The following is a 13,680-nucleotide window of genomic DNA, read 5'->3' as shown; positions in this document are numbered from 1 at the left end:
TTTTTATTTTGATTTTTTTTTAATTTTGAAAGAAGAATGAAAATATTTTTGGATTTTTGGAAGAAATTAAAAGAAAATATTTTTGTATATTTTTTTAAAAAAAATACTAGGGTCTAAAAGAAAGGCTTTCTAAAGAAGCAAGTAATGGAAAATATATTTGGATTTTTTGAAAATTATGGGCCGGAACCGATGAGGTTTGCCTACGTATCTCTCATCCGGTGAGAGTCAGACCCGCGTAGTTCGCCTAGTTTTGACGAAACAGGAGAAAATATGACTTATTTTGAAATGACTTTTCTTTTTTTTTCTTCTAAATTTCAATAGAATTTCAGGGTAATTCAAATACCTACCTCTCACTCTCTTTTCTTTTCACATTTTTTCGATTTTCATTTTTTTTTCATTTTCTTTCCCTATTCTAGAAAACAGTCAGCATGCAAGCCGAAGCAAATGAATCCGCAAGTAGCAAGTAGGATGCATCAGGATGGTCATTTCATTTCGGGTACACCTTTCCTAGACAGACCCAACCCCTATGTTGAGTCTCCAAAGTCAAAAGCACATGATGCAAACAAACGTTCCTACTAGGGATCCGGCATGAGGCTGAGTTATTCTAGGTTTAAAACCTGGGTGTATTGTTCTAGACCTGGCTTACCCGAGAGGACAACTCGAGCCGGGGGGAGGGCAGCATACTTGTAACCAAAAGATCATCCGGCTTTGCAACTTGTCCGAATCTCGTTCTATTTGGGATGTGACACTAACAGGAAGAAGTCACGCCAGCATGCACTCCTCAGAAGAAAGAAGAGAGGGGTTTCGTAGCAGTATATATACAGTTCAAGTAATATCAAAGCGGTAAAAAGCAACATTTAGCACATTAGGCCTAAACATGTAATAAAATTAGATAATAAATATAGCCAAATATAACAATTATTCTAAGCTCGAATTATTGAACCCTGAACCAGAGATTTTGGGTTCTTCTCCCCAGCAAAGTCGCCAGAGCTGTCACACCTCCTTTTTTCTACACCCGAAAGGGGTATAAGGGAGTTTTCCAATTTAAATGAAAATCGAAACATGATTATTTTATTAAACATTCAGAGTCGCCACATGGGATAATTTTATGGTGTCCCAAGTCAGGGGTTCAAATCCCGAATCGAGGAAAAGATTAACTTTATTTTACATTCCACGAACACAAAAATCCGGGTAAGGAATTCTGTTAACCCGGGAGAAGGTATTAGGTATTCTCGGATTCCGTGGTTCTAGCTCGGTTGCTCAACTGTTATAATTGGCTTATTATCTGATTCTAATACATGTTTTAACCTATGGTACAACTTTAACTTTATAACCACTTTTATTTAATTTTTTAGGAAGATTTCAACGTTATTTAAAACACGTCTTGAACCACGTCACATAAATGCACCCGCGGTCCCCGACATATTTTATCTAACATTGTTGAGATTTGGATTTGGGTCACATAAATGCACACCCGAATTTAGGAAGGTAATTTTTAAAATAGTGCGCCTAAAACAACTATGCATCTTCAAGTTTGCGAGGGCCATGGAAATTCAACTAAATGGCACGCCTCCATTTCTAAGGATTAAAATATTGATTAAGCGAGAGCCATGCATTATGAGTTTTTTTTATTTGGCATGACTCACCTCAATTTATTCTGACCCAAAGGATTTCTAAATTTAGTTTTTGAGTACCATAAATTATAACTATTTAATATGGCACGCCTCAACTAAATAAGGACCTCATTCAAGTTTTCCCAATTAGCACGTCATAAGTTGGCCATATCTTGTTTCAGATATCTCTCTCACCTTTTCAAATTTTAAAAGGAAAAAGAATCCAAGGAAAACATAATTGTTACCTTTTTCAGAACAAAACAAAAACAAACAAAAAAATATCCAAGAAAATCGTGGAGATAAATGTGTGCTTATCTCTACATTTATAAACTCCAAACTATAAAGGAGGAATCAATAGTTAACAAAATTAAACACAGAAACCACGCCGAGTGGAGCAATTTCCAGCCAAGAACGATTAATTTAAGCTAAAAAGATTTAACACATGCTTGAGCGCAAATAAACTGAAACATAAAATATTATCCACCATATTCATTAATCTACAAAGGTAAAATAAACTAAAGAAGATACACACTCATTTATAAGGCAAACCCAAATCTGCCTTCTAATCAAAACCAAACAACTGATCTAGAAAGTAAAATATCAATAATCATGGACACAATCATGCTTGATAAAGGAAATAAGCAAATCATGTCAACGCAAAAGTAAATAGAGCAAAGGAAAGGAACCTTGTTATAACTTTGCATAGATCAGTGAGCATGCCTCGTTTCACTAATTAAAGAAGTGATTGTCTTACTAGTAGAACCAAATTGCAGAATGTCTAGTGGTTCAACTGAGATTACAGCAATTGTCCATTAACAAAGACCACGTCGGAACCTCAAAACTCGCCGGAAAAGCCGACTTGAACCCAACCAAAATGTTGTTGCATTGTGAGGAAAGAGGGCTGTTTAATGGAGGTTTTACCTAGGTGTTGGAGCTCGTTTTCTTCTGGTTTGATGGAGTTATTTTCATATTAGTTTCAACTGATTTTCACGACGGTTTTGCGTGATTTTGAGGGCTGCTTAAGGACTGTTGAAGCCATTTTTCAGCTTCATTTTGGTGGTGTCTAAGAGGTGTTTCAGGGCTGTTATGGACTGATTTTGGAGCTTTGGGCAGCGTCCATGGTTGTTGTAGTTGTGGTCAATGAAAGAAGAAAGAAGCAGTGGCGATGGGATTTGCCTTAAGAGTATGCGTTTCCTTTTTGCTTTGAAGAAGAAGCAACAACTTCTTTGTTTTTTCCTAGGTCCTTTTGGCGTTTTTCAGCCTTCCTTAGGTGCTCTAGGTCTCTTTTGCTTTGTATTTTTGTGTGTTGCTCTAGAAAACGGCGGATTCAATGGATTTTTAGATCTAGGTCTATGTAGGGATTAGGTACTATTATATAGGGGTAGGTATTAGGTTAGGGGTATGGGACTAGGAATTATGGGCATGGTAATTATGGACTAGATCCAAAAATTAGGCCTAAAGATGGGTTGCTCGAGCCCAAGTTTTATTCTTTCCTCGCGAACGAGATTAAAATACGATCTCATTTATTAATTATTCCTACTTAAGTAAAATAACTATTAAAAGAAGACTGGCCGTTAAAATAAACTATTTTTTTGGTATTTTTTTCAAGATTAAAAATGACTACAAAATATTAATGGAACCAGTTCTTATAATTTTTATTTTCTTGTAATAGAATAAAGTAAAAGAGTAAAAATGAGTTGAAATAGCTATATTAGGCCTAAATTAAATATTTACGTGCTAAAATATGAAAAATCTTGGGGAGGGTCAAAAATCACATGTCTACAGCTGCCCCTCTTTGACTGGAAACGCGACAGCCAACAGATCAGCCCCGTATAGGTTGTGCCAAAAAAAGGGAGAATGATGGTGGAGAAAAACGAGGACAACGTGCTAATTCCTACCAGGACTTTTACTGGTTGGAGGATGTGCATAGACTAGTGAAGGCTGAACGATGCAACGAGAAAAGATCACTTCCCTCTTCCCTTTATTGATTAGTGTTGGAAAAGGTGGCAGGGCGTGGATGTAACTGCTTTTCAGATGGATACTCTGGGTACAATCAAATACCCATTTCTTTTTTAAGATGTTGAGAAAACCTCATTTACCTGTCCTTCCAGAATCTTTGCATACTAGAGAATGCCTTTCGGACTTTACAATGCACCAGCTACTTTCCAGAGGTGCATGATGTCAATTTTTTCAGATTTGAATGGGAAGTGTCTGGAGTTGTTCATGGATGACTTTAATCTCTTTGGAGATGAATTCAAGGATTGTTTGCAGAATCTCAAACTTGTACTGAAATGATGTAAAGACACTCACCTAGTACCCAATTGGGTAAAATGTCACTTCATGGTCAAGGAGGGGATAGTCTCGTCCACAAAGTCACAGATGAAGGTATCAGGTTGACAGAGCTAAGGTAGAAGTGATATCTATGCTCTCACCACCAACTTCAGTGAAGAGCATCAGAAGCTTTTTAGGGAACGCTGGGTTTTATAGAAGGTTCATCAAGAATTTCTCCAGCTTCACCAAGCCCTTAACAACATTACTTGCCAAGGATCTAAAGTTTGTGTTTGATGTAGAGTGTCTTAGAGCATTCGATCAGATCAAGAAAAAGCTAGTGAGTGTCCCTATAATGGTGGCTCCTAACTGGGAGAGAACCCTTTGAGATCATGTGCGATGCCAGTGATGTGGCAGTGGGAGCAGTACTGGGGCAGAGAAAAGATAAATATTCATATCCATTTACTATGCCAACTGGACTTTGAATGATGCTCAGGTAAACTAAGCTCCCACGGAGAAGGAGTTATTTGCAGTGGTATTTGCTTTCGACAAGTTCAGATCCTATCTAGTGGAAAGAAAGGTGATAGTACATACTGATCACTAGGCACTGCAATATCTACTGAGCAAGAAAGAGTCAAAACAACATCTAATGCGGTGGGTATAGTTGCTACAAGAGTTTGATCTTGAAATCAAAGACAGGAAGGGCACAAAAAATCAGGTGGCTGGCCACCTGTCGGGATTGGAGAAACCACTTGTTGAAGCGGTGGACATTCGGGAAGAGTTCCCGGATATGCAGATTTTTTCTATTGCAACAATCTTGGATAGACTGCCAGGGTATGTTGACATAGCCAACTTTTGTGCTAGTGGATGTCCATCACATGACTTGACCTCCAACCATAAGAGGAATCTGCAAAGCGAGGTAAAAAGCTACTTCTGGAATGACCCCTTTTTGTTTAAATTGTGTACAGATGGCATGATTCGAAGAAGCGTACTAGAAGTGAAAATAGGAACTATATTGTCCCATTGCCATGATGGAGCATCTAGAGGACACTATGGAGGAAATAGGATAGCAGCGAAGGTCATGGAAGCCGGTTTACTGGTCGTCCTTGTACAAGGACGTTAGATCCTACACGACTGGATATGACAAGTGCCAGCAGACAGGTAACATTCGTAAGAAGACGAGATGCCCCTGAATTCCATTTTGGTATGTGAAATCTTCGATGTCTGGGTTATTGACTTCATGTGTTCCTTCCTATCGTCCTATTCCTATGAATATATCCTAGTGGTCATTGACTATGTCTCCAATTGGGTCGAGGCAATCCCCACTAGGACATTTCTTCGGAAGAATATTTTCACCCGTTTTGGAACTCCCCGGGTCATCATCAGTGACAAAGGGCCACATTTTGTCAATAAACAGTTTGACACTCTGCTGTCTAAATATGAGGTAACTCATAAAACAGGAACCCCGTATCATGCGCAAACTAGTGGGCAGGTAGAAGTAGCTAACCATGGACTCAAAAGATTTCTAGAAAAAAGGGTGAGTGCTTCCGGTAAAGATTGGTCAGTAAAGTTAGATGAAGCTCTATGGGCATATAGAACAGCGTTCAGAACAACCATATGGACTTCATCCTTCAAGTTGGTATATGGAAAATCATGTCACTTCCTTGTGGAGATAGAGCATAAGGCTTATTGGGCAATTAAATTGCTTAATCTTGATCTTAGTCTTGCAGGTGAGCACATAATGTCACAAGTGAATGAGCTGGAGGGATTCAGATTGGACGTGTATGAGAATGCGCGAATTTTCAAGGAAAAGACAAAGAAATGGCATGACCGTCTAATTAAACCGAAGGAATTTCATGAAGGGGAAAAGGTCTTTCTATACAATAATAGACTCAGATTGTTCCTCGAAAACATTAAGTCTAGATGGACATGACCGTATGTGGTGATACACTTATCATTGTGACGACCCAAATCTCACATATCGTGATGGTGCCTATCGCAATACTAGGCAAGCCGACATTCACAATAAACCACTTATTTTTAAATTTAAAAACATAATAAATTAAGCTTAAGAGTAAATCCTTTAAAATAGCTAATATGAAAAAATACCGCGACTCATTTCATAACTTCCCAAAATTCGGGTGTCACTAAGTACATGAGCATCTATACAATAACATAGATTTGCACACAAAGTGCTTATTGTAGCGTGACTACAACTAACTCAATAAGTAATAAGTCTAACCTTTGGGCTAAAAGCAATGACGAGCTTTATATGTACAGTTCAAATACGAAATACAGTATAGGAATGTAGACATGCTTTCAAGTTCAACAGTTAAAACTCAAATGGGTACCTAGATCTGCACACGTAGTGCATGTTGTAGCGTGACTACAACCAACTTAATAAGTAACAAGTCTAACCTTTGGGCTGAAAGTAGTGATGAGCTTCATATGTACAGTTCAAATACAGAAATACAGTACATGAATATAGACATGCTTTCAAGTTCAACAGTTAAAGCTCAAATGGGTAAGATATATCAAGTGTAACTAAAATGAGAAACGATACATCTCAATATCTACATGTTAGTTATGTATGCCAACTGCAAACAAATCAGTGATGAAATTATATGCATACTCCCAGAGAATCAATCACTCAGTCCTCCCATTAAATCCATCCTCACATTCACTCATTCCTCACATTCACTCATTCCTCCCAATCCCTTGGCACTTGCTCTTGGTAATCGCACTTGGAACTCGCTCTCGGCACTCGCACTCCATAGGTACCCGAACTCACTGCTGATAAGTCAGACTCTGGAGGGGCAGATCCTGCCTAAGCTCTATAATAAGCCAATCATGGCATGAATCAATAAAGCCTGTTGCGGCATGCAACCCGGTCCCATAAATATCCTTACAATCAGGCCCTCAGCCTCACTCAGTCATCAATCTCTCCAGTCTTTTGGGCTTACAATGTCATGAAAATCATCCCAAACAATGATGATATGAAGTATCAATAAAAGGAAACAGAGACTGAGATATGATATGCGAAAGATAGATGTGACTGAGTACACCATTGCCAATTAAGCAAGTAACTTAACAGCAATATGACCTTTGTGAGTCCCAACAGTACCAGCATATAGCCTAAGCATGATTCTAACATGAATCACAACTCAATTTCTCTAACACATGGAGAATATACGGATAACAACAAGATAATTCAACTATACAGTTCTACGAAATAGATCGACTCACAATTCTTACGGTGCACGCCCATATGCCCGTCACCTAGCATGTTCGTCACCTCAAAACCAATCACATGAAATATAATCAGGGGTTTTATACTCTCATAACCAAGTTTAGAAGTATTACTTATCTCAGACCGTGCAAATATCTACTCCAACAGGCCCTTGCCTCGCAAATCGGATTCAATTCCATATGAAAAATTAAGTTCTTAACTAAAAGCCAAAAAGTGAACTCAAAAGTCAACTCCGGGACCACGTCTCGGAACCCAACAAAAGTTACAAAATCCGAAATCCCATTCAATCACGAGTCTAACCATACCAAATTTTGACACCAAATCATCACTCAAATTCCTAAATTTAGCTCTCCAATCCTTAGCCCAAAACTCCCAAAATTTCACCTCAAAAATAACACAAACTAGGGGAATTCAATGGGTAAACAATATTGTTGCATAAAAATGATCAAGAGTGACTTACCTCAAGAAACCCTTTGAAATCCCTCTCAAATATCGCCTTAATCAAAGTTTGCAAGATCCAAAAATGATAAAAACCTCGGAACCTTACATTTATATACACTGCCCAGAGGTTCTCGTTTATGCGGATCATTTAAATGCACCCACAATTATGCTTTTACGGAGATTTCCATCGCTTTTGCGATACACCCGTTCCAGCCCACTTCCGCATATGCAATCAAACTTGAGCAGATGCGAGTCCACATCTACGGAACATGCTTTGGACCTGCTTCCTAAGCTCACTCCCAGACCTCGCACTTGCGACCCTTTCTCCGCATTTGCAACCTCGTGGGTGTGGACAAAATCATCGCACATGCAATCACTGCCCACTTCCTTCCAGGCCACTTCTGTGATAATATCTACGTTCATGCGGCCTCTCACCTGCGACCATGACCCTCGTAGGTGCGATCACACCAGTCCAGGTCTGCCCAGCCATGCCTTAAGTTCCATATTCGATCTATTAACATTCCGGAATCTACCAGAGGCCCCGGGGACCTCAACCAAATATACCAACAAGTCCTAAAATGATACCAACTTTGTTGAGGCCTAAATTCACATCAAACAAAATTAAAAACACGAATCACACCATGTTTCAAGCCTAATTAAAACTAAGGAATTCCAACTTCTACAATTGACGTTGACACCTACCAAATCAACTTCGATTGACCTCAAATTTTGCAAATAAGTTATAAATGATACAACAGACCTATTCTAACTCTGAAACCAAATTCCAAGCCCGATAACAACAAATACAACTCTCGGTCAAACTTCTCAATTTCCAAAACATCTCATTTTTCCAATTTTTGCTATTTCAAGCCAAAATCAATTACGGACCTCCAAATCACTAATCGAACACACTCCTAAGTCCAAAATTACAGTAAGACACTATTAGAACCATCAAAACTCCATTTTGGAGTCTTTTATACATAAGTCAATATCCGGTCAACTCTTTTAACTTAAGCTTCCAACATTGGAACTAAGTGTCCAAACTCATTCCGAAACATCCCGGGAACCAAATCAACTACCTCGGCGAGTCCCATATAAATAACTAAGCATATAATATGTATTAAATAGAATAATAGGGCTACATTACTCAAAATAACCGGTCGGGTCGTTACAATCACAATATGGGGCGATTGAGGTCCAGAACATGAAGGGAACAGAGAGTTTCAAAGTGAATGAGCACAAGTTAAAATCATATCTTGCTGGGGGATTTTCTAAGCAATCCTCGAGCATCATAATCACTTGAGGATGCCTGGTTGAGTCAAGATGATGACTATAATTCAGAACTACCTCTAACTTTTCTACTACTTTAATTTTTCTCTTTTGTTTTTTTGGTTGTAGCGTAGACTAGGTAAAAGTTAGCGTATATTATCACTTGGTGGTTGCAAGAATGTTTATATTGTGGAAGGGGGAATTGAGGCTTTATAAAGGCACTTTGTGCATGTAGAGGTGCGTGAACGTGCACCTGGAGCGGTGCACTGCGCATTTGATCACGCAAAATACGGCATCAACAAGCATGGAGGTGCACGTTCGTGCACCTAGAGGGATGACCACATATAAGGCCACGCATGTGTACTATAACTCTGGCATGTGTACACGTCCGTGTACGAGTGGATCCGACCATGCACCCAACCGCGCATAGTTAAGCACCCGAACCTTTTATTTTGTTTAACACCCAAATTTCACCCCTTCCCCTCTATCCCCAATTTCTCTCCTCTCTTACTAAACCAAACCCTAACCCGCCCCCAACCTCCCTCTATCACTTCACCACCAAACACACACACCACCCCACTCCCTTACTCTCTCTTTCCCCCACTCCTCAAGTGTGTTTCCATCTATTGAACCCTTAGGTATGTAACTTTCTTTTTTCATGTTTTTCTTTTTCCTTTTTCTCCTGTCCTTTTTTCATTTATTTTTAATTTTCTTGTGGGGTTAAAGATTGGGTTTCACCATGGGTACTAAGATTATGGTTATTAGGCAGTTGAATTATTGTGTATGTAGTCCACCCTAGGGTTAAAGAATTACTTTGGGTGGAATAAGAGCAGCTTTGGATGTTAGGTGTTTGTGTAAATGCCAGAATGAGGTTGAGCGGTGTATTCTAAAATTTGTTGCTCAACCAATAATAATCCATGTACTTAATTTGAGTGAATTGATAATGACGGTATATTTTACTAATTGTGGAATGGGTCCTTCCCATGGCTAGGAGAGTGTTTCTTCATGACCATTATACTGGTGAAATCTGAGTAACCTGTCTTGGTCCGAAGAGTAGTCTAATTACTGATATTTATCAGGTTGTTTCAGGTGCAAATGGCCACTTCTAAGAAAAGAAAAACTCCAAGTGCCTCCACCGGTAGGCAAGTAGGCATGTCCATAGCTAAAGATGTGGTAACATCCAGGTCGCAAGCTTCTGCATCCTCTCGCACATACGATAAAAAAAAGTTCGTCTCCTGGGGGCCCAAGAATGGTGTAATGACAAGGCTGTCAAAAAGCCAATACCTGAAAGGGGAATTGACATTGGGTCCCTCTTTAATGAGTGTTACAGAGTTCATAATGAATTATTCCAGTGAGGAATGGGGGTGTTCTTCAAAGAAAATGACAAGGCGAATTTAACGATTGTTAGGGAATTCTATGCGAATTGCCCGGAACATGATGACTATGTGTGTATAGTTCAGAAGAAATATGTGGACTTTTCCAAGGAGGCTATCCAAAGGGCCTATCACCTGCTGGGGTATGTGGACCATCTTCATACAACCAACTACTTTTGGCGCACAACAAGGATTTATACCCGTGGAACACATTCTTTGTGACCATTTCTTTGCTAGGGAAGGATGTGGTGTGGTTAATCATGGGCCACAAATTTCACTCTACTGCACCTCACTTTTGAGGGGAAGTATTGGCTATACCCCATTAATAACCGCTTGATGCCTTCTAGCAACACAACTGAGGTGAATGGTCCCTATGTTGCTCTGATTTGGTGCTTTCTCACTGGCCACGACTTTGATGTGGTTAATGTCATTCAAGATGAGGTGACAATTCGTTGTACAATGCAAAAGTATGGGTTATTTTCCCATTGCTGGTCACTCGGTTATGCCATGGGGCTAGGGTAGAACGGGAAGGTCAAGAGAGAAAAGAAATTGTGGGCTGATAAAGTTAACATTGGGAAATATCCTGTTGTGGCTGCGGTGGTTGAGAGTGAGGAGTCTGATGCACCCGTCGAGGATAGAGAGGTGCACGATGAGGATGTTGATGCTACTACCCCGCATGACAAGTGTATTGGAGAACCTTCCGGTGGTGTATGGGAAACAAGAATGCTTGCCTTGGAATAGGAGATGGTGGGGATGTACACTTCTATCACTGATTTGGGCACTCAAGTGGACTCACTTTCTAGAAAAACTACTAAGTAGGAGAAGAAAACCATGGTATGGCTACGTGCACTTGGTCGGGCGTGTCACCTGGACCCCGGCATTGTCTCCAACACAGATTGACCCAATCAGGGGAGTTTTCTTTCACCTTTGCATTTTAATTTTATGACATGGGGACATGCCACTAGTTAAGTATGGGGGTGGGGGTATTGTAAAATAGTGCTGTTTAATTTTCTTCTTGTTAAAAAATCCACAAAACCAAAAATTCCAAAAATATATTCTTAGTTTTTTAAGGATTACTTCTTTACTTGTACTTTTGTTTGGTTCTTTACCATGGTCGTAATATTTTGAACCAAACACTTTTTAGAGTAGATTTTTGTTAATTCTTTTTTAGATATGTTTTTTTTTTTTGAAAAATTGCTTGTGGTTGGAAAATTTGAATACGCCTTACTGGTGGGATGCATGATGTTGCTTAGTGATCATGCCTGACAGGGTCTAGAACTTGGCTTGGTTGTGGCTCAAGGAGAAATCATAGGTAATAATTGAGTTTGGAGATGACCGTAGGCTTTCTTTGAAAGCCTTTTTCTTCTATTTCTTTGAATCCTCCTAAGAACTGATAAGTTATCCCTAGTTAGACTAGTTGAACCTAATTCCCTCTTGATTTGGAAACCACATTACAACCTGAGCTTGTAGCCGAACCTAAGCACTTGAATGCCTTGTATGTGTTGCTAAAAGATGAAGAGACATAAGTGTGGGGGTGGGGTTGGTTTTGAGCGGAACCAATGACAGGTAGAAAAAGGTGCACCATTATGAATGTATGTGAGGTACGAGAGTAGGGCATTGTGAATGGAAAAAATGTGAAAAAAACAGAAAAAAAAAGAACAGATCTGCTCACGTTGAGTAATGAAATAAAAATGAACATTCCTCTATTGATGTAAAGTCCTTGTTTGTTGTACTTAAAGAAATGAGAAATGGGTACTATTCTGAAATTGAAGTTTCGGGGTAGTTGTAATTGGAAAATGTGTAGGTCACATATAGTGTCGTAGGTATTAAAGCGTTTAGGGAGGTGTAGATACTTTTATCTAGATTTTATCCAACACGTCTCAAAGCCTATGTTACAACCAAATTCAAAGTACTACATGATCTAGGCGTATCGAGTATTAGGCTCCAATTTGACCACAACACTAGTGGAATTATTTTTGTTAGGTTCTTAAATTAATTAAACGAGTTTCTAATTGAATTGCAAGGTTAATTGTGGTTGTACTTTAATCGAAGGAGAAGTGTTAAAGCAATTTGCATTGTGTTATCTTATTTGGATTAATTTCACGACTCTCATAGGTAATCGAAAGAACTTTTAGAGTAATCAATAGACCTAATTTAGAGGAATAGTCAAAAAACGTTCTTCGTAAGATCATTCATTCAACGTATTATTATTGTAAGGTCCCGCACAATTTTACCTAAAACCCGGGGTTTCATGGTGTTGCGGACTGCAGATCTGCCGTGAAATGAAGTAGAAACTTGAGCAAATTTTAGGACAATTATGCGGCCGCATAATTATTTTGCGGGTCACTTTATCTACCCGAAATTTTGTTCCTTTCTTCAATCTTCCATCCACGCTCAAGTTCTCCGGCATCCGTGCTCCCCGGCATAATCTAGTGACCAAGGAAGGAAAGAAGAACCCATAATTGGACAATGGATGAACATCTCTTCGTGAATAACCTTGGCTACATCAAAAGCGTGGCCATTCATGAAGCACCAGATCAATGGAGCTTTGGGACCATTCACTTCAGTGGTGTTGGAGGAAGCGAGCATGCGACTATTGATGATATACATCCAACACTTCCATTCGAAGGTGAGTACTGCTAAATAAAACTTCTTCCTTGGTATAATCCACACGACTTCCTTGTTGGGCACACATATTAATTTAAAGAACAAACTCCACGTGGTGTATCGTCTGTCATGGGCTTCATAGTAGTCCTCCGTATCAGTGTCTTCCCCGAATATTGGCAACCGGTAAGCTCTCTGAATGGCCTCAATGGAGGCATCCACATTTTTCTTTCGCACCGTGCAAACATCATTAACATGTTCCGAAAGGTTCGCGTAAAACTCCCGCAGAACCATCAAATTAACCTCGTCTGGTTCTTCAAAGAAAATATCCAACCTACGCAGAACCAATTCATTGTACATGTTGGGAGAGTTATATTGGAGGGAACCTATATCAATTACCCTCTCCGGTATGGGCTTCTTTGATGCCTTGTGACCAAAACGGTCCTGAGCTGCGCTGGAGACAAACTTGGTACTATCATACTAGCGAACATTAGTTGAAGCTCGTGGCCTGGATGATCCAGCGTGACCATTAGAGGAGGCACCGGTGGTTCTGCATTTCTTGGAGGGCGTCATACTACCTGAAACAAATATCACCATCAGCAAAAAATAAGAGATGTGATCCAAAGGCGGTTACTCAGACTTCATCCGCACAATTGGTCATAAATGACATTCATGACTCACTTTGGCACTTAAACAAATACATGATGTGCACAATTTACCCGAACTCCCAAATAACAATTTGAGAACCCTAATTCAACCACAGATATACCAATTTCCATCTAACCCGTGAGGATAAAGTTCTACTACAATCCCGACATACCCACTAGTGTAATATAGCACATGACTATAAGAAATCTACTAC

General features: G+C 39.5%; 1 protein-coding gene across 1 annotated transcript; it reads left to right on the top strand.

The window, feature by feature from the left end:
- Positions 1-5,064: 5,064 nt before the first annotated feature.
- Positions 5,065-10,955, top strand: LOC142165927 (uncharacterized). Its single transcript, XM_075224317.1, has 4 exons — positions 5,065-5,751; positions 9,931-10,025; positions 10,562-10,655; positions 10,737-10,955. Exons 1-4 carry the CDS (start codon positions 5,065-5,067, stop codon positions 10,953-10,955), a joined length of 1,095 nt encoding a protein of 364 aa, XP_075080418.1.
- Positions 10,956-13,680: the final 2,725 nt, after the last annotated feature.

The sequence above is a fragment of the Nicotiana tabacum genome, chromosome 11 (assembly GCF_000715075.1).
Source record: "Nicotiana tabacum cultivar K326 chromosome 11, ASM71507v2, whole genome shotgun sequence".
NCBI classification, from domain to species: Eukaryota; Viridiplantae; Streptophyta; class Magnoliopsida; order Solanales; family Solanaceae; genus Nicotiana; species Nicotiana tabacum.
This window is presented reverse-complemented; position numbering and strand designations above follow the sequence as displayed.